At 45.0% G+C, this 21290-nt stretch overlaps 1 protein-coding gene across 1 annotated transcript; it reads right to left on the bottom strand.

The window, feature by feature from the left end:
* Nucleotides 1–763: 763 nt before the first annotated feature.
* Nucleotides 764–20877, bottom strand: LOC114912135 (plexin-B2-like). The gene is made up of 31 exons (XM_029257580.1): nt 20853–20877; nt 19977–20133; nt 19741–19852; nt 18746–18854; nt 18545–18646; nt 18299–18391; nt 15456–15543; nt 15094–15260; nt 14383–14531; nt 14176–14281; nt 13868–14004; nt 13476–13658; nt 12932–13040; nt 12503–12700; nt 12047–12220; nt 11719–11879; nt 11034–11125; nt 10670–10899; nt 9926–10107; nt 9730–9796; nt 9414–9560; nt 9004–9160; nt 8730–8818; nt 8483–8567; nt 8247–8398; nt 7491–7648; nt 6369–6516; nt 6168–6232; nt 5983–6058; nt 5381–5723; nt 764–854 (listed from the first exon to the last, which is right to left on the bottom strand). The coding sequence occupies exons 1-30, from the start codon at nt 20859–20861 to the stop codon at nt 5721–5723; spliced, it is 3705 nt and encodes a 1234-aa protein (XP_029113413.1). The 5' UTR covers nt 20862–20877; the 3' UTR covers nt 764–854; nt 5381–5720.
* Between the last annotated feature and the right edge of the window lie 413 nt (nt 20878–21290).

Genomic DNA, 21290 nt, shown 5'->3' with positions numbered 1-21290 from the left:
AGAATATCCGCAAATCCGTAGTGCCCTCTAGCTCAGTTTTAGCTGGCATAAGCGCTTCTGACGTTGATAATATTAGTTGTCCGCACCATCTAAGTAGCTTCGACGTAATTACTTGTTAAACACTGACTTACAAATCGTTACTTTCTAGAATGCCCAGGAGGGGTGGGCAACCACTGGCCCATGGACCCCCCAGAGGTTTTTTTTTCCTCCCTCAGCCTTTAGTTGGGAGTTTTTGTTCCTTTCCCCGGTGGCCAGTAGGTATTATAGCTCTATAATAAGTTATTCATTATGATAGCCTATAGTTGACTATCTTCTTTGTTTGTATCAATTTTTCTTGCTGTATCCTTGTGTTAAAGTTCTCTGTGTCACTGCTTGAGAAGAGCGCTCTATAAAAAATAAAAATAATAATAGTGTAGCCCCTACGCAACTTGTTCTCGCGTAGTTGGATGTTTGGGGCGGGATGTTCCGGGGGAGAAGGGGGAGAAGACGGAGGAGGAAGAGGGCTGGAACACCACGTGGGGAGAAAGGGGAGTTGTTTTTTTTTTGAGACCGGGTGAGGAGAACGAGCAGTTTTGACTAATAATAACTGTAGAGGAAGTTACTGTGCTAATTCACTCTATGAAAGGTACTACCTGTTCTTTAGACCCAATCCCCACTATATTACTGAAAGCTGCAGTTTCCGTGCTTGCAGAACGTATTGTTAATATTGTTAATACATCGTTACTAATAGCTGTGTTCCAAGAGGCGCTATTAAAATCGCCATTATTAGGCCCCTACTAAAGAAATCATATCTGGATTGCAACAATAACATTTGCTAATTTGCTCCCTTTTATGGCTGATTTTAAAATTTTAACCTTGTTGGCGCAGCCATCTCTGCGTTTGAGAAGTGGTAAATAGATTATACTTAACGGAGGTAACAAAGTACACGCTCACACCATCGGTTTGCTTAAACCGGAAGGGGAGAACATTTATTTACATACGTGCTTCATCAGAACACATCACGCACAACAAAGGTCATGTGATCGATATTTCACCAACATGAGAGCACACTGAATAGAATCTCCAACACCCCCACTTGCTCTCATTCTCTACAGGCCCATTTACAATACAACACACAGTTACATCCCTGTATCAGCAACATTTATGCCCCAAACATAAAGCTTTCAAACTTTTCTTTCTTATACTTCGTCATTGGTTTAGTCATCACATCAGCAACCATTTCTGTTGTTGGACAGTACTCAATTGTTATTTTACCATCACTAATTGCTGATCGAATAAAGTGGTACCTAACGTCAACGTGTTTACATCTTTGTCGACAAACAGGGTTTTTGGAAAGAGCAATTGCACCTTGGTTATCCTCAAAGATTTTTACCGGTGCATACTGACATCCATTTTCCAGTCCATTCATCAATTGTACAAGGTACAGACTTTCTTGTGTGGTCGCAGCCAGTGCCATATATTCCGCTTCGCATGTTGACAAAGCAACTGTAGGCTGCTTCTTTGACTTCCAGGAAATGAGGGGACCATTTCTGGTTAGACTAAAACAGTATCCAGTCGTACTTCGTCTGTCATTTGGATCTGATGCCCAGTCAGCATCGCTGTATGCCGTAAGTTTCAGCTTCTCGTTACTCTTCTTGTACGTCAGTTCTTGGGTTTACTGTACCTTTCAGATACCTCATCACATGCTTCACTGTACACCAGTGTTGCTCATTTGGTCTTGACATAGATTGAGACAATTTACTCACAGCCCAACTAAGATCTGGTCTAGTACATGTCATTAGATAGATCAAACTACCTACTGCTTCACGATACTTTGTGTGGTTTACAGAGTTTTCATCACCGTTATACTCTAGCTTTTGTTCACATGGGGTCGACCTGGACTTACTATTCGACATGTTGAACCTTTCCAGTATTTTTAAGATGTACCCCTTTTGATTCATTTTCACAACTCCATCCATTTGCTCAAAATCAATGCCTAGGAAATGTTTCAATTTACCAAGGTCTTTCATCTTGAATTTAGCTGTCAGCATCCTTTTCACATCATTTAGTAACTCGTTGGTACTAGAAGCAATAATCAGATCATCAACCCAGATTATTAGCATCACTCTCTCTTTTCCAGTTTGTCTGCTGTAGACACAAGAGTCTGCAGGATTTTGCATAAAGTCATTTTCACTCAGGTAATCATGCAGTACCTTATTCCAGTTTCTACCTGACTGTTTCAGACCATACAATGACTTGTTCAGTTTACAGACAAGTTTTTCACCAGTATCCGATTTTACCTCAAAACCTTCTGGCTGTTCCACATAGATCTCACAATCAATTGGAGCATGTAAGTAAGCCGTTTTCACATCCATCTGATGTAGAACAAGGTCATACTGTGCTGCCATTTGCATCAAGACACGAACTGATGTGATATTTGCTGTCGGAGAAAAGGTTTCCTTATAGTCTCTTCCCATTACTTGACTATAACCCTTAGCAACATATCTAGCCTTATACGTTTCATTGTTATCTGCATTGTTCTTGATTCCATAGACACATCTACCCCCCGCTGCATGTTTGCCTTCGGGTAGAGCCATCAACGTAAAAGTTCCATTTTCTTTTAGAGAATCCATCTCTTCTTCCATGGCTTTAATTCAGATCTGTGATTTGGTTGAACTCATGGCTTCCTTGAAGGTTTGTGGTACGTTACACGTTCTGTAACAGTAGTCAATATTAGTAAGTATCTGATCATCATCTTCAATATCAGTTACGTAGTCGGATAAGTATTGGGGAGCTTTCCTGTTCCTTTTGGGGTTGCATCTATTCTGAATATTTTCAGTCTGATCATCATTTTGAACATCTGTTTTGTCTCCACTATCTTGAGACTTCCCTGAACTCTGTTCAGTGATGTTTGTTGTTACCTTAGATGGCAAACAACTTTCCCCATAAACATCCTCATCTGGTATTTGTGGGTCAGTTTGAGTTTGCTGCTCGACAGCACATTTCTTGAAGAATTTGACAAGCCTGTGTTTAAGGACTCTTCCAGTGTCTGTGTAATACACTAGGTATGAAGGGCTATTCTTGTCATACCCAACAAATATTCCCTTCTCACAACGTGAATCTAGCTTCTTTCTGTCGTGTTTGTATGCATAGCACATGGATCCAAAAACTCTCATCTTTGAAAGATCCGGTTTTCTTCCTGTCAACATGTAGTATGGAGTCTGCTTTACTCTGTTATTAATGCATCTGTTGCGAATTACTGCAGCAGTCATCACAGCGTAAGTCCATAACTCTTTTGGTAATTTACTCTCAAGGAGCATGCATCTGGCCATTTCAAACAATGTTCGCCAACTTCTTTCAGCAGTACCGTTTTGGTGGGGTGAATACGGTGCAGAGGTCTCATGTTTAATGCGATTTTTGCTTAGCAATGACCGAAAATTTGTTGCTGTGAATTCAGTGCCATTATCTGACCTAATGCACTTTACAGTACCATAAGGAGCAGTGTCTGCTAAGAATTTTTCCGTAGCCTTTACAGTGTCACTTTTTGCTTTCAGGAAGTAAACAAATATTGTGCCTGAGAAATCATCAACAAATACAAGTGCATACCTGTGACCGTCTTTAGCCTCTGGTTGAATAGGACCAGCCAAGTCTGTGTGCACAAGTTCAAGTGGGACTTTGGCACGTGCATCGGGTTCTCTGTTCCTGCTTTGCGCAAATTTGCCTTGTGTGCAGACTTCACAGTGCAGTTTGGACTTGTCAATCTTTCCTTTGATTTCCATTCCTTCCACAATATCTGGCAACTTGGAAACATCATCATAGTTGCAGTGGCCGAGGATTTCGTGCCAAGTTTGAATGTCGTAACAGCCGTTACAATAATCTCCTCCCTTATCTATAGTGTTTAGATAGTACAGTCTATTATACTCTTTTATTTCAAATCTCGTGCCATCCTTGTGGATGAGCTCGTCATGTCCTTGTCGAAAACGAACAGAAGCCCCGTTGGCAGTCGCTGCTTTAACAGAGAATATGTCTTGTCGATATGAAGGAATGTACAGTGCTTTCTTTAGCGTTGTGCTCACTTGCTTTCCTTCACTGTCAATCAAACATATCTCCGCGTCACCTCTCTTCAGCGCAACGCCACTCGCTCTTGTCCCGTCCGCAAGCTCAATGAAATGTTTGCCCATTTGGAAAGTCTCGTCAAATTTCTTAAACTTTCCAATGTCGGTAATTATGTGTGATGTTGCTCCCGTGTCAACCATTAGTCCTTTATGTTTCAGCCCGTCTAGTTGATAATTACACGTTTTGAAGACAAATGCATGTTTATCTGCGTCCTCTTCATGCGTCGCTTGTTTTACGTCGTCCCTTCTTTTGCGCCTGCAAGATGCGTCTTTGTGTGTTGAGCTTTTGCAATAGCTACACCACTGTGCTTGACTTTTACGACGTTCATTTGGACATCTCCGGGCTTTATGTCCTTTTTGACCGCAATTATAACATGTAATATTATAAGGGTCTGCGTTTTTCTCTCTCTCTCCTCTTCTCACAGGAGCTGCACCACTCGCTTTCATAACGTTGTCGTCATTTGACCTAGCATACTTTTCAGTGTTTTCAAAACTTCTAAGCTTTGTCTTAAATTCTGCAAAAGTCATAGTTTCATCACTCTGTGTTACATGAACTGCGAATGGTTTAAACGATTCTGGCAAACCTTTAAGAATCATTGCAATCAACAGTCCGTCAGTGAGCGTCTCCTCAGCATTCCTCAGAGCGGTAATGGCTGTTTCTGCCCGAATAATGTAATCCGTAACACTTTCCTTTGCAGTTTTCTGAAGGGATGTTAATTCTGTGTACAGGTTAATAATTCGCGGCTTCCCTTTTCCTGCATAGTAGCCCCTCAGTATTTGCAGCGCCTTTCTTCCGTCATCTGCGGCTTCTCTCATTACAAGGGAAAGACTTTTATCATCCAAAAACTGGATCAATTCCGCGTAGACTTCATTTTTATCAGTGTCGTCAATCTCGTCTTCGTCCGCGCTGTCTCTATCGCTCGGTGTGGGGACTTTCAATATGGTCTCTTTCAGTCCCAGCAAACGCAGGTGCCCCAAAAACTTTGTCTCCCAAAGTTCGTAATTCTTTTCGTCTCCGTCGAAACACAGTCTACTCAGTCTATTACCTACTTCTCTTCTGGGCCCATAACCTGTTGGCACAGCCATCTCTGCGTTTGAGAAGTGGTAAATAGATTATACTTAACGGAGGTAACAAAGTACAGGCTCACACCATCGGTTTGCTTAAACCGGAAGGGGAGAACATTTATTTACATACGTGCTTCATCAGAACACATCACGCACAACAAAGGTCATGTGATCGATACTTCACCAATATGAGAGCACACTGAATAGAATCTCCAACAAACCTTAAATGTCAGAGGACTGAAGAATGTTTTGAAAAGAGCAGCGATGTTTGACAGGCTGGCAGCCTCTGCCTTGCAGTTATGTTTTTTACAGGAAGTCCACCTTCGAGATCAGCGGGATGTGGCCATTTTCTCTTCGGGTTGGAGGAAAGGTAGATCATACTGGAGTGTGGGTGGCATCCACTCAACAGGTGTTGGCATTCTCTTTGGTGAACGAAGTTTTATGTAAGCATATTAACTGTTACACAAGGTAGAGTACTGGGAGTGGACGCCACCTGGAGGGGACAGCGCATCCGAAGCAGCCATATCTACACCCCCTTTGAAGGTAAGATCTTCTGGCTCCTCACTGTGTCCACATAAGACATAACATCACAACCTCACAGAAGTATCTATTCTGCACTTACGTGAGCGATGAACATCGGTGCATCAAGTGGATAGTAACAAACTAGGTTTACTTAATTACATGTCTACAGCCATGTCTCCTTCTCTTAATGTAACGCACAAATTGTATTTTTGCTGAGATGTATGTCACTTTGGAGAAAAGCGTCTGCTAAATGAATAAATGTAAATGTAAGTACAAGGGCAATAGTGGAAGACTCACTCACCCGTGACACCTTCGCTAAGTGGGTGTTCATATGCTGGTTGCTGACGGGCACCATCTCCCTGATGCCCTTGTAGTAACTATGGACAAATACAAGCCGAGACAGGTCATCTTGATTAAAGGCAAAGGGATTTTTGCAGATGGTAGGAAATGGTGAGATTACCAAGTGGTAGCCCTGACAGTACTTACTCCTCCACCATCTTCTTGTATGTGGAGATTTCCTTTGCATAGAGTAATTTGTGATTCGGGGAATCCTGTAAGGAATAAAGCCAAAGGAAAATGGTTACAGAGGGATCATGGGCTGGAGAAAAAAATGAAGTCCTGGCTCATGGATCCTTCCCTTTGCTTAACATCAACAATGGCGTAATGTCAAGGCGCTCCCAGGCTCACCCTGCTCAACTTGCGCTCGCTCTTGGTGCAGGCATCCATGAAGGTCTGGACAATAACAAACAAGGAGGCGTCCACCACTTCGTTCACGTGAATGTCGAAGATGAAGTGGGGGTTCCTCAGGATGTTCACCCAGAACCTCAAAGGCAAGCTGTGGAGACACAAGCCTTTTCAAGAAACACACACTAGCACTCACACTCATTCTATGCAAATATAACTGTGGCCTCATCTTTAACCCTGTTTCTGGATGTTATTCCTGTTCTCAGCTCTCATATGTCCCAATGAATACTCCCACAATTAATCAGAGTTAGAATCTGGCTGCAATTCACTTTGCCTTATCAACTGAGTACCGAGGCACACGATACAGGGATCATACAAATGCATTATTATGTTGCAGATTAATTTTAAAAATGCAGAAAATAGACACTTCTTCCCCCACATTTATTTAAGAGTTGAGGCACACACACACACACACACACATTTTCAGAACCGCTCGTCCCAGAGTTGAGGCATCTGAGCCAAATAAGTTTGGAATTCATCTCTGATTTAGTACCCAGAGAGATGTTCCAAACAAATGAACAGAAAGAAGTGGATTTAATAAATTAGCAGGGGACATAATTATGCTGTCTGTTCAGCATGTAATAGTACACAAATTCATCAGTAAGCCAAAAGTGTTGTAATTACACTGTTCATCACTCATTCTCACAATACCAACACTTCTAGTCTATGCTGCCAGAAGAACCTGTCAATCAAAGATAAATGTATATGACGCAGATGGTTTACTGCGGTATAAATTCCACATCAACGTATCCAGTGTGTACGGAGCTCTCAGTAGGAATTTTAAACGAAAAATACAGTGTCAAGCACGCACACGCGCACACACTGTCTGAAGCTGCTCGTCCCGAGCAGGGTTGCGGCGAGCCGGAGTCTAATCCGGCAACACAGGGCACAGGGCTGGAGGGGACACACCCAAGACGGGATGCCAGTCTGTCGCAAGAAACCCCAAGCAGTACCCCCACGCCCTTGCGCCTCCCCTCACCGTGAAGCATTTGTCTCTGAAAACTGACAGCTCCAGCGCTGCTTTCTCGGGAATTCTCTCTGCCAGAGACGGCAAGAGCACTCTACCTGCTGGTCTTCCAGATGTCAATGGTCTGGTCATCCACGTTGTCGTGCTTCTGTGCCTGTTCGTCCAGGAAGTCAAAAAAGTACTTGACTGCTGGGGGCCCAACGGATGAACAGAGGACACTGCGGAAGAAGTCGTCCACAAACTGTTGTAGAGTGCCCTGAAACAAACACATTTGCGCATATGTAAGCAAGTCCAGGTGAGGAGGAGCCGTTTTCAAAAGCATAGCAATCCTGTATTTCTGTCATGAAATCTGATAAATATATTGTAACGACCTGCGTTACAGTTTTGAGGGGGAAATATGCTTATTGTCATGGGTTAGCGTTTGGTGACGTGCGGGGGATATAAGGGGCTGATTGCGTCTGCCAGGGGAGAAAGAGGAGTGAGCCTGGGGGTGCTAAGCAGGGTGGGAAGGCTGGCGAGACACACAGGTCCTGGAGGAAACGGGGTCCCTGGTGCCGGTGTTCAATAAAATGTTCGAGATGAACGGTACCTCTGCGTCCTTCTTCGCCCCAACCAAGCCCACGGCGCTGCGTGCCACAATATGATATCCAAATACTAATCCAAATATTTCACTTTGCATTCCTAATACAGATTTTATTATTAGAACTATCTTTTACATATTCAGGGCTAGAATATAGAAGTATGATTGGATTCTTAGCAATGAACAACCAAATTGCTGCATATTAATGTGCTGTAGGCTTCACCAGCCCAGTGTATTTAGCATTCTAACTGCAGCAGGCTATTAACAAACCAACCTTGACAGACAGCAACCGCATCAAATAAAGCTCTGTGATGGCTTTGGTCATCGACTTGTCCTTCATGTTGCCCCTCTTGGATTTGACCTCATCCACCTCCTCTGCTGGCCGCACCAGGTGGAACACCTTGTCCTCTTCAAGCAGAGCATTTCCTGAAGGAGTAGGTAGAGTAGGGTTGTCAGCAAGACCATGGGAACACTACGGAAGGCAAGAAGTAGTACAGGAGCACCACTCACTCTCTTCATGACTGTCCTGGTGCTGGTCATAAGACTGCAGAGGATGCAGGACCCTAGACAGGACGAGAATGGCGTTGTCTCGCACCTGAAACACAAGAACTATGTTCAGCCCGAGCTGGATACAGTCTGACAGATTTCAGGTCTGGAGCAGACACGACACAGACATTTGGTCACCACGTAAGGGGCAAGCCGTGACTCAACCTGTACCGTTAGAATCGATGCGCCCATTTCTTAAGCTGTAACTCACGTCATAGTGGGCCAAAGTGTTCATGCGCTTCCATCTGCCCTCCTTTTGCGATGTCAAGTCAAGGTCCGACAGAATCTGCCCAGCAGATTCTACGGAGCAGAAAGACTATTTCAACATTCATTTTATATCCCAATCATATGCAGACTGGTGCAATCCAAGCAAGGAAACCCTTGCCTATAAAACAGAAATAATGTCATACCTACTTCAGTAATAAACAATTCATGTCATGAATCGTTATATTACGCAACTGTGCTCCAGCTCAGTTGGTCCTTACCGAGAGTGACGCTTTCCACCTTGGGCCTCTGAGAATAGGGCACATTTTTGTACACTTGCTCAAGGATCTTCTCCGTCACTTGGGAGATGGTGTCACAGTTGAGTACCTTGACCAAAGTGACACCTGGCCCTTCCCCGTGAACGAGGACCTGCAGAGTCTAAGGCGAAAAGGGCGGTTAGCACTTGGCCTTCTGTGCATGCATCCAGTTCCCACACTGTAGATTTAACGTGCATCTTCAAAAACTGTCCTAGATCACAAGGATTCTGCTGATCACGAAAGTGTCCACCGGTATTGTCTTCTTCCCATTTCTTGGAGTTCATTTAGCACCACAGATAATCCTTTCAAAATGAAGCATTCATACCTCAAGTGACCGCCGACGTGTGATCGGGTTCAGCCTACATAATACTCACCAGCGTACAGTACTCCACGTCGTCCCCCAGCAGGTCAGTGTCATTCAGCGTGTACTTGGCCTTTTTCATGACAGCATCCACTGGGCCTTTCTCCACTTGGTGTTTGACGGCTTTGAACAGCTTGTACAAAGGCTCTCCTGCCGAGTCCTGCCCGCACAAGAATTCACCATCAAGCATCTTTCAGAACAAAACCGTTCCCTGTCACTAAAGCAAAAACCTTCATTTTTTTCAAACAAAGATCTGAACCAGTAGAAAATAAGATTAATCCACAGAGTGGAATCAAATGAGATTAATTTTGTGTCACAAAAGATGATACCTTCAAGAACTGATAGAGACAGATAGACATCCAGTTGCACAGCATTTTCTCCACCACTGTCTCCGACCTACAAGTAAGGGGCAGAGAAATTACTTTTTTTAAAGTGGGCAGGGGAAGATCACATTATTAAAAAAAAAAAAAAAAAAAAGGGCCGTTCTGAGACACCTTAAAGATACGCTGGTCTTATACACCTCACCTGTGCAGCATGAGCTTGGGGTTCTTGCTCCGGGCATATTGTTCCATGAGTTCTAACAGGAGTGTCCTCATGATGTCTGTGTAGTAGTCCAACTTGCCGTGAAGCGCCACCGTCAGCAGGGAGGCAAAGTAGCCCTTTGACTGGGCATTGAAGTCAGGATGCCCCTCTAAGGTGTGGATGAACTGACAAAGGCACGATCTGCTATACACCTCATATATCATTCTAAATTGTGTGCTATACAAGCTGGAAAACACATAAAATCCATTAACTTTTATGCTGTGAAAGCCAGTCTGATGATTGTGATCACACACAGGCTGAAATCACTTATCCCAAGAGGGGTCGTGGCAACACAGGGCGCAAGGCTGGAGGGGGAGGGGACACACCCAGGACGGGACGCCAGTCCATCGCAAGGCACCCCGAGCCCCCTCTCTTTCAAACACAGGGGAAATGTATGAACTCCACACAGACATTTGAATTTGAACTCACACATAAACCCACAGCCCAGGAGTCACCCACTGAATGACAAGAGCACACTCGAACCCCAGACCCGCCAGAGAGCGGGACCTGGCCAAGCCCGCTGTGCCACTGCACTCCCCAGTGATGATTGTGAGGATTGTATTAATTTCACATTAAAAAAGAACTGGAGCAGCAAAGAACAGATGGGAAAAGACACAAATATGCAGTTTTTAGGCACTTGTGACAATAAGGAAAGGTTTTGGGAGCTGCACTGATGTTAGGACCTACACTGAGAAGGAAAGGCTTGCTATTCAGCAGGTTGAGGAACTGGTTGAGGGCCTGCGTCACTGTGGCCCTCCTCGCCTCAGGAATGTCCAGCTTGCCAGTGATCATCACGTCACTGGCGCTGTCCTTGAAAGGCAGGAAGAAAACGCGGTCTGTGTAGGTCTTGTAGTCCAGGAAGGGGATACAGGGTTCACTGAGGTCAGCAGTGTGGTCCTCCATTTCAATCATGAGCTCTGAAAAGGGTTAGGAATAAAACTTTACATGCGCTATATAGGGGATTGTGCAACTGTAGATTAAAGGGCTCTTGCAAGTGGTAAGAGCCAGAGTAAAGGCTGCAGATGAGCAGAATATTAGTTATGGAAAAGACCTGTGAACTCCTTCTTGCAGCGGTCACGAACGCTCCCCTCCAGGTTCTCGAGCTGCTGCCTCAGTTTCTCATATTCTCTCTCAGCTTGCTTCCTGTGCACACGCATGCAAATGATCAAATTACAAAAGTGCCTCAAAAGAAGAAGCAATAAAATTCATACACTGAGTAACGGTGTTATGTAACTCCCTACCCACAGTTTTATCTTTATTTTTTTTTTAAAGAAAACTCAGGATGTGTGATAACTTATGTTCTCTCAGTTGACATTATATTTACATTTATTCATGTAGTAGACGCTTTTGTCCAAAGCGACATACATCTCAGCAAAAGTACAATTTATGCATTGCATTGAGAGAAGGAGACATAGCTGCAGACATGAAAGTCTCAAGCAAACCTATTTTGTTACCTACCACTTGCTGCACCGAGGTTCATCATTCGAGTAGGTGCATAAAACACAGGACAGACAAATCCCGATACCCTCCCACCTTTTTTTTTTTTTTTTAAATATTATAAGATACGACCCAGAACCGAGAATCTCCAAGCTTTACCTTTCGTGCGCGGGACCACCAAGCGAGCAGAAGTAGACGAGCGAAGGGGCCTGGCTGGGGTGTAGCAGTTGAAGGGCATACGAACAGCAATGTTCCAAATTTGGAATTCATGCTCTGAGGTTTAAAACAAAGTCACTTACCTGTAGCAGCACACTGAGGCTATGATTATGATTATGGTGATCCCCACCATCGGGGCAATCACTGCAGGAATTATGATGTCCAGGGGAGATGTCCAGGATGCCTCAGTCTTCTTTTCATACTCCACTGAGCCTACAATCCACTGCCCATGGCCGAACTTAATCTGAAGGAAGCAGAAACGATACAGTTGGAGCAGAATTAAACCATAGGCATTCAGGCAACTCCACTAAAGCTGTAGTTTTATTTAGCAACTTCAGTAAAGCTGAGTAGCCTTTTCTCCTCTTCAAGCTTCAATTCAGGAATCCTTCTCTGCACAGCACAGTGCCTTACCTTAAGTTCCAGCAAATCTGACTTTGTGTCTCTCTTGGGCCTCTTAAAGCAAGATGTTGGTTGGGTCCAGTCCAGGAAGAGCATGTCATCCTGTAAGATGCTGACCCCACAAGAGACGTCTCCCACAAAGGCTTCTGCTTCTTGGGCTGTCATTGCTTTGGCGAAACCTTTACCCTTGGGTGCGAGAGACAAGAAGATGGCTTAGCCACACTGTTCTGTGTTAACTGCAAAAGCTCTAATACTGAGAAAGAGAATTTATTGTATTTCAGAAGTACTGTATCAATTGGATTTCATCAAGAAAACTGGGGACATTACATCACCTGTAACCGTTGCTTTTCTCAGCTGTAATTTTACATGTTAAAACAGACAACAAAAACAGTATGCAAACGTTTGGTGAATATAAAACAATTTTGCAGGAATTACTCCTGAATAATGCCAACAGAAGATTATATTTACAGTTACAGATATGATGCTGTTCTCTGAAACAATCCTTTTTTGGTTCTCTTCAAACGTAGGATCCGGGTGGTAGTCAAAAGGCTTGAGCTCAAGCTCAATGTTGTCCATGACGATGTAGGTCCTGAGAGATGCTATCCCATCGGTCACGTTCACCGTCGGGGAGGAGAACTGCATTACTGTGTCATTTTCGCCTTTTACCTCCACTTCAGACTGCAAGGGAAGGATCAGACTGAGAGAGACACCAGAGTAGAGTCCATGGCTCCTACCTGACCCACAACAAATGTATACACACACATTAAAATACTGGTGGAATGCTGGTGCTATAGGTGCTCCATTACTTAAAACCCCTACTGCTCCAAAAAGCAGAGAAGACAGGCACTGCACACTGGGAGTGGTCTTTTGGTAAGAAGCCTTTCATCGGACACAAACCTTCAGTGGACTGGTGACGCCTGACTGCTCGCTGGAGGGCATCACTTTCACGGCAGTGTTCTGGACGAGGTCAAACCCGGTGCCGACGATAAAAATGATCCGCCCCTCACTGAAATTAGCACAACACTAATGTCACCCTAAATCTGTACAATATGATCAATAAACACCAGCTTTCTTCTCAAGGATTTGACACGTATACGAATATAGCATGTGCATGTTTAACTCCGTAGGTAAGGATAGGAAGTCGAACCCAAAGCAACCATTGTCTCATATGGAGCTGGCACAAAGCAAGGAGATGAGCTAAGGTGAGAAAATGCCACCAGTCATACCCATTGTTCATCACCTAGCGATGAGTGATCTGTATAATCTACTGAAAAGATGTCACACAATACGGTTCATTACAGCATAGTATTACATCTCCTGCTCAGTCCAGACCTGTGGGAATGTGGTCCATTACCAGCATAATGCTTCAAAAAGATTACATACTGTGTAGTTCTCTCACTCTCCCAGTAAGAAGGGAAAAAGAAGTAAAGGACAGACTCACCATACAAAACTTGTGTCTGGATAGTGGTGATCCAGTTTAGGATTCTCAAAGAACCTGAACGGCGTAGGCACATCTTTCGTGGTGTGCTTCCCGTACTTCACTGTCACTGTCAGGTTATCAGAGGGGACCTTCTGTACCGTGTACTCTCCGGTTTTGCAGGTTATATTTTTCTGGAATGTCTCCCTGTGGACGGGAACGGTGGGTGCAGTTTGTGGCAGAAATTTGCACTGGGGTTCAGCAAAGAGAGGTGCGAAGACGACAGACATCTCGTGTCTCAGTGACCTCTCATCGCTTCTTCTCAGAAGCAAACTGGGAATTGCACTGCAGAAACTCAGACTCGGAAGAGCATCGCTAAGGCTTGGTGTCATTTCTCCAGGGCACAGAGTACTAACACGATACACACCACCCCGCCGACAGTGATGCTGACGTCATCCTTGGTACCGGTTTCCAGATCCGTTCCTGTTATTGTGATAAGAGTTCCTCCCGCCCGTGGGCCTCGGTTAGGCTGGACCCTTTCGGGTCTGGGATCCTACAAGCGTTTGGTAGGACAAAAAACCTTCAGGACTTCTTGGAAATATGAATCCACACGACACAAAGTACTCAGCAGTGAGCAAGTTCTCGACACGGACTGACAGCGACCGGGGCGACAGCTGCTACGGGAACGACGGTATGTTTACGTCAGTCTCAGTGACGCTCTCACCCTGTATGTGAACATGACACTCGACGTCCCGCTTTTCCCTCCTTTCACCTTCACCTCCACAACCCCTGACTGTTTCTGTTGGACTCCACCGATCTCACACACCACGCTGAAGCAGGAAGGGAAGAGGAGCGGCAGTTACAGAAATGCTGCGGCGCAACCGACAATGCCTGTTTGCAAAAGTGCAGGTGACCGGGTGCTCTGCTGTACCTGGTGGACACGAAGTACTTCTCTTCCTGGTGCACGCAGGGCTCTCCGGCCACTCTGATGCTCTCTATGTCCTCTTTCACGATACCCAGGTTGGAGCCTTTGATGGTTACTGAAATCCCCCCTTTCAGAGGCCCATACTGAGGTATGATCTGAAAAAAGAGCATTTCCTCTTCAGATACATACTTACAATGTACAGACAGGTTATCTGCATTTTGTAACGATTAGAGAGCCCGTGGGGGGGGGGGGGGGGAATGTTTGCCAGAGTTTATCCCTTCTTGTTATTACTTTCGGTAGAAAAAAGATAAGGTAAATTAGTGTATTTGTGAGATGTTTGTTTTGTACGTGCATTTTTCGTGAGGGGAAAAAGTCATTCATTCTAATAAAACCATTACCATCTTGCTCCAAAGGGACAGGTGTGTCACTAATAGAAATAACTAGATTACTTTTACCTTGGTAGAAGTAAGTCAATGCCAGCATTAGGATTGCCAAAAGTGTTTTTTTTTTTTGTTAACAAATCGGATATAGAATAGTATTCATGGTAGGAGATTAGACACCAAGTGAACTGTTAGACACGAGATCTGGCAGTTTTTAGCTATGACCAAAAGGACATTTATTAATTTGCTTGGATAGATAAAAGGACAAGGAGGTAATAAATGTGCTATTTTTTGTATGATACAGAGAAAACATGGTGCAGCGTCTCCAGAAACTCACATCAGTGATTTCAGGGTTGGGACAGTCCCTCCTCCGCTCACCACTCGGACATCTTTTCCGATACTCGGAGGACTTGGTTTTATCGCACCACACACAACTGTACATGGGGTCTGCACTCTTGCACAGGCTGCAGTCCTCACGGCCCACAGCACAGTTGTATAGCGTCACTGCAGGTGGGGGGTGGACACCACCATCAGCACACCGCACACGACACCAATTTCCATTCATTTTTTGACGACTTCCATGCACAAGGTCTCTTAACTGAACAGTCAGTTATAAGAATCAGTTCAACTCATTGTTTTTACCATCCCCTGTGCGCACGGCTGCGGTCCGAACAGTCCACGTCTGACTGTCAGGCCTACCGTTTAGTTTGCTGTCAATCTTCTTATGTGTCTTTCTGTCCTTGATGTAGAAGAGCACGTCAACTGTTCGCGCTTCGTCATAGGCAAACTGGTCCCGGGAACGAAGAAAAAGCAACATTAACATTCGGTGCTTGCAAACTGCAAAAATTCTGAGAGGTCTTGATATTACGATGATCTATTATCCAGGCATCAACGCTTACATTACATTTAGACATTTACACGCAGGCCATCTGGTAGCATACTGGTTAGCGCTGCTGTTTTTGGACCCCCCCTCCTGCACCTTTGATCTGCGAAGAGGAGGTGCGTCGGGTCTTCGTCAAACAGAAGACAAGGAAAGCACCAGGCCCAGACGGCGTCTCACCGGCCTGCCTAAAAACCTGTGCTGACCAGCTGGCCCCTATCTTCACAAAGATCTTCAACAGATCATTGGAGATGTGCGAAGTTCCTTCCTGCTTCAAACGCTCCACCATCATCCCCATCCCAAAGAAACCCAAGATCACAGGACTTAATGACTACAGACCTGTCGCCCTAACGTCTGTGGTCATGAAGTCACTTGAAAAACTGGTGTTGGACTACCTGAAAGACATCACTGGACCCTTGCTGGACCCCCTGCAGTTTGCTTACCGAGCAAACAGGTCTGTGGATGATGCAGTCAACATGGGACTGCACTACATTCTACAACATCTGGACAAACCAGGGACTTATGCGAGAATCCTGTTCGTGGACTTCAGCTCAGCCTTCAACACCATCATCCCATACCTCCTCCTGTCCAAATTAACCCAACTCTCTGTGCCCACCTCCATCTGTCAGTGGATCACCAACTTTCTGACAGACAGGCAGCAGATAGTGAGGCTGGGAAAATTCTCATCCAAAACTCGCACAATCAGTACTGGAGCCCCCCAGGGATGTGTGCTCTCCCCACTGCTCTTCTCCCTGTACACCAACGACTGCACCGCAAAAGACCCCTCTGTCAAACTCCTGAAGTTTGCAGACGACACCACACTCATCGGCCTCATCCGGAATGGCGACGAGTCTGCTTACAGACAGGAAGTCCAAGAGCTGGCTGTCTGGTGCAGTCATAACAACCTGGAGCTGAACACGCTCAAAACAGTGGAGATGATCGTAGACTTCAGGAGAAACACCTCAGCATTATCCCCACTCACCATCATGAACAGCACTGTGGCAACAGTGGAGTCATTCAGGCTCCTGGGCACCACCATCTCACAGGACCTGAAGTGGGAGCCCCACATAGACTCCATTGTGAAGAAGGCCCAGCAGAGGTTGTACTTCCTTCGCCAGCTGAGGAAGTTCAACCTGCCACAGGAGCTACTGATGCAATTCTACTCCGCAGTCATTGAGTCTGTCCTCTGCACCTCTATAACTGTCTGGTTCGGCTCAGCTACAAAGTCAGACATCAGAAGACTGCAGCGGATAGTTCGGACTGCTGGAAGAATCATCGGCACATCCCCCCCAGCTCTCGGAGAACTGCACTCGTCCAGAGTCAGTAAAAGGGCTAGCAAAATCATTCTAGACCCCTCACATCCAGGCCACTTCCTCTTCGAACCCTTGCCATCTGGCCGGCACTACAGAGCACTGAGCACCAGGACAGCCAGGCATAAGAAAAGTTTCTTTCCTCAGGCCATCTACCTCATGAACACCTAAATCTCTCCCCTAGAGAGTAAACCGTGCAATACATAATGCTGTTTATATTTATAACTATTTATCACATATCTCTTACTCACACTCCCTTGCATTTCTATCTAGTGACTATTTTTGTATATTGGGTACTTTATATTTTTAAATATTTTTTTATCCCTTGCTCACATACTCTATCTTCTCACCTGTCTTGTCACTGTCATTCTGTCTGTGCTGTGGTAGTTCCTGTCACCAAGACAAATTTCTTGTATGTGCGAACATACCTGGCAATAAAGCTCGTTCTGATTCTGATTCTGATTCAAAGGTTGCAAGTTTGAATCCCACCTGTAGTACCCCAGTGAAAGGTACTTACCCTGAGTAAAGAGCAGTAGTTACTTAAACATTTACCATTATAGTTATTTAAATGTCAGTCATAAACACCATGTAGCTGCTTACACTGATTGTACCCATTGATACAGTTGGGCAGTTTTACTGGAACAATTAAGTAGCTTGCTCACAGGTTCTACAACAGCAGGAGGTGAGATTTGAACCTGGGTCTTTAAGGCTCAGCTATGAGCCCTGCACATCTGCTGCTAGCACATTGGGCATCCACATGTGACTGAAAGTCTTCCATCAGAAATAGTTCACCACTGTGTGAGTAAACAATTCTTTAACTGACAGATATTGAAAAACAGGAGAGCCAAGCAGCACCCAAGCACATTAACCCAAAACATCTGCTGTGTTCATAAGGGGCTGCGACAATATCAAACTACTTTGGTACAACCTTTTTTGCCACAAAAGCCACCGAGTGAGCAGGAGGCCAGGCCCTGAGGGACAGCTGGTACACTTACTGGCAGCTCAGCTCCGCTCCCTCCTCCTTCCCTCCCATACAGGCAAGAGAAGGAAGGTGTTCTGGGGCACGTTGTGCAGTACAATACATCCCTGGCTGCAGGACACTCTTTGCGAAGGAAAAGCTGCAACAGCTGGGACTCTCACACACTTGGTGGTTGCTTTGCGCTTTCATCTATGCATGTCGAACCCTTATCCAGACACCTAGGAGATGAGCTCGGAAGCTGCTCCACAGGCTACTCCGTGGTATTCCACAGCGCTAGTGTGGCCCTCTGCTCTGGTCAGCATGGCGCAAGCGAAGGTGAGGGCAACAGAGTCGCTCAGAACACCAAGGCAATGAAATTCGGTCCAACACTGACCTTGCATCCCTTTAAACTGTAGTTTGAATCTTTTATAGTGACCATTTCCTCAGTGGGCACCATCAGCTCGGTGCCAATCTTGAATTCTCTGCCCTGGAAGAGATAAGGTAGACAAACAGTGTAACCCAGAATCCACTATAACCTTCAAGGCAATCTCTACTTTTAAAAAAAAAAAAAAAAAAGCAACGATAAATTATTTTATTACTTATCACAGTCAACAGGTAGATATGAGGAAAAATCTTTCACCTCATAAACACGGAGGTTTTTTCCAGTGAACTCGATGGAGGTTTCGTAACCCACAGGAATGAGAGACGGAGTCGGATTCTCAAATACTGGGCACTTACCTCCCTGCGAATGTCAAACATGGGGCATTTTTTCATTTTTAAGACACCTGGCACAAGGCAGACAGGAATAGGTGAGACGTGCTGCTGCTGCCTCATTTCTTACTTCTTTATGTTTGATAATGTGATCACCCACGGAGTCATCGCTGTCATCGCAGATGAATTCCTGAGTGTTCCACTGGCAGCTCCACTTGCTGTCCACACACGACATGCACCTGTTAGCAAACGCAAACAGCCAAGGCACCAGGGTGAGAACATTAATACTGTCTTGACTGATCTTCTCCTTCCCAAAACCTGTAGCATTAACAGAGACCAGTCATCCGGATTTACATTTTCATTTATTCATTTAACTGACGCTTTTCTCCGAAGCAACTTACAACGTTACGGTACTTACAGCTATTTACAATTTATACAGCTGGGTAATTTTATTGGAGCAATTACCTTGCTCAAGGGTATTACAGGAGTGTAACAGGTGAGATCTGAACCGGTATTGAACCTTTGGATCCAAAGGCAGCAGCTCTAAAGTCAACGCTATCAGCTGCCCCGTAAAATGGATACAGGGATGGATGGATGAACGAACGGGTGGCACAATGAGTAGCACTGCTGTCTCACAGTGCCTGGGTGGTGCGAGAGGGTGTGGGTTTGATCCCCACTCAGCCTGTGTGGAGTTTGCATGTTCTCCTTGTGTCTGCATGGGTTTCCTCCCACAGTCCAAAGACATGCTGTTCAGGTTCCTCCATAGTGTGTGAGTGACAGAAGAAGAGAGAGTGTGTTTCACTGATGTATGGATGAGTGAGCCCTTGTAAGTAGTGTACCTAGTAGTGTAAGTCACTTTGGTGTCCAAAGTGTGTGGACTTGTAACACCACCTAGAGTTCAGTGGCAGTTGCTCTGGAGACAAGTGTCTGCTAAGTAAATATAATGGATGGATATATATATAGATGTTTGTAGATATTCCAAGAATCTCCTCAAGAACAATTCTTGCCCATGCAGTCAAAGTGAAAGACAAAAGCAGAGACTGATTTCGAAGAAGTGCCTTAGGCAGGCACATCATGACATTATGCTGTAATGGACACCCGCCCCACCCTGACGCCGCCACTCACGGTGTGTTCTCCGCCTGCCTCGCGGCTGCGCTGCAGTTATAAAAGGTGAAGTAGCTGGACGCCAACTCCACCTCGTCATTCACAAAGATCTTCGCGGCCACTTGGACGAAATCTGAAGGCACACGGGTTAGCAACGGGTTACGTCGCCTGCCGGCAAGACCTCTCCGGGAAAGGTGTTTAAAAGCTACAATGACTTTGCTCACCGTTGCACCATGGCACACAGCTGGGAAACTCACCTTTATTTTTGGGAGTGACAGGAATCTCGGTGACTTTCGGCAGATCACAAGTGACCTTTGAGTCGCCCATTTTCGCTTCACTTTCAAAATTGCCAAAAATGCATTTCAGACTGTCATCCCCTCCAATGCTGGGGAGAGAAGCCACGTTGATGTCAACCCGCAAATAAAGCACACAGATCAAGGACCTCTGACATGCACACACTATGTGATCCAAGATCAAACTGAATATGGAGACAATATTGAAATAAAAGACATTACACACTGTAAACAGCGCTATTCTGAACAGCTCTACAAACAGTGTCATAGCACAGTTAGTCAATAAAACATCCAAGTTCGTGGGAGTAAAGTTTACATTAACATAACTATTAAATAGCTCAAAAATCATCTGAACAGCCGGAACTGCGGAATTTATGAATTTCAACGTCAAATGAATCAAGTTAAATGATTAGCAACACTTTTAATTGTGAATCTCCCGGAAGTGTTTGCATATTTCTTACAAAAGAGGAAACATATCAACAACCTAAAACGGGGAAAACTGTACTTTACAAACCTCCAGTTAATGTAAACTCAGGTATGTATACAAGTAACCACATCCTAAAAAACTGCAGTTGCCGTAACCTTCGACTTTATTTTAAAGTGTTAGAAAGATGGTGTGTCTGTGTGTCTCTCCCATGTGCACTGGATGAACGACATGATGCAGATTCTAAAACTGGAAATGATAAGATACTCATTGTGGGGTTCTTCTGCAGAATTTTCCAGTATCTGGCAATGTCTCTTCTCCTATGTTGAAAACATGCCCTTTGGTAAAATCTGGGCAAGGGTCTAAAGTGTATGTTCCTTGGCGTAGGAGATACAGGCAAAGTCAACCTCTCATACCTTCTGCATCTTCTTGCAGCTCAGATTTGGTGGCTGAAAAGATGTTATTTCCACACACTGGTTCTGAGGACTCCACAGCCAGTGCTTCTCCTCTTCTGCCTTCCTGCAGTCAGACTTCCTGGTGCACCTGCAGCAGAAAGGATACCCATGAGCCACTGCTCCAGCCCACTCTGTACGAACCACTTCCAAAGCCTTCCGTCTACACAACTCCAACAGTGGGGATTCCAAGACCTTCTCAATATTGCTTTTAACTATGAGGTGAAGATGTAAGTAGACAGACAGAATCTTTGGCAGGGAACCTTTGGAATTTAACAACTCTGCCCAACTACTTGTCCAGGCCATGGTGACATCTTGTCTGAATACTGCAACTCTCTCCTGTCTGGCCTTCCTGCTACTGCCACCAAACCTCTACAGCTGATACAGAATGCTGCTGCGCGA

The sequence above is a fragment of the Scleropages formosus genome, chromosome 13 (assembly GCF_900964775.1).
Source record: "Scleropages formosus chromosome 13, fSclFor1.1, whole genome shotgun sequence".
NCBI lineage: Eukaryota > Metazoa > Chordata > Actinopteri > Osteoglossiformes > Osteoglossidae > Scleropages > Scleropages formosus.
The sequence above is the reverse complement of the archived record's forward strand: the minus strand, read 5'-3'. Positions and strand labels throughout refer to the sequence as shown.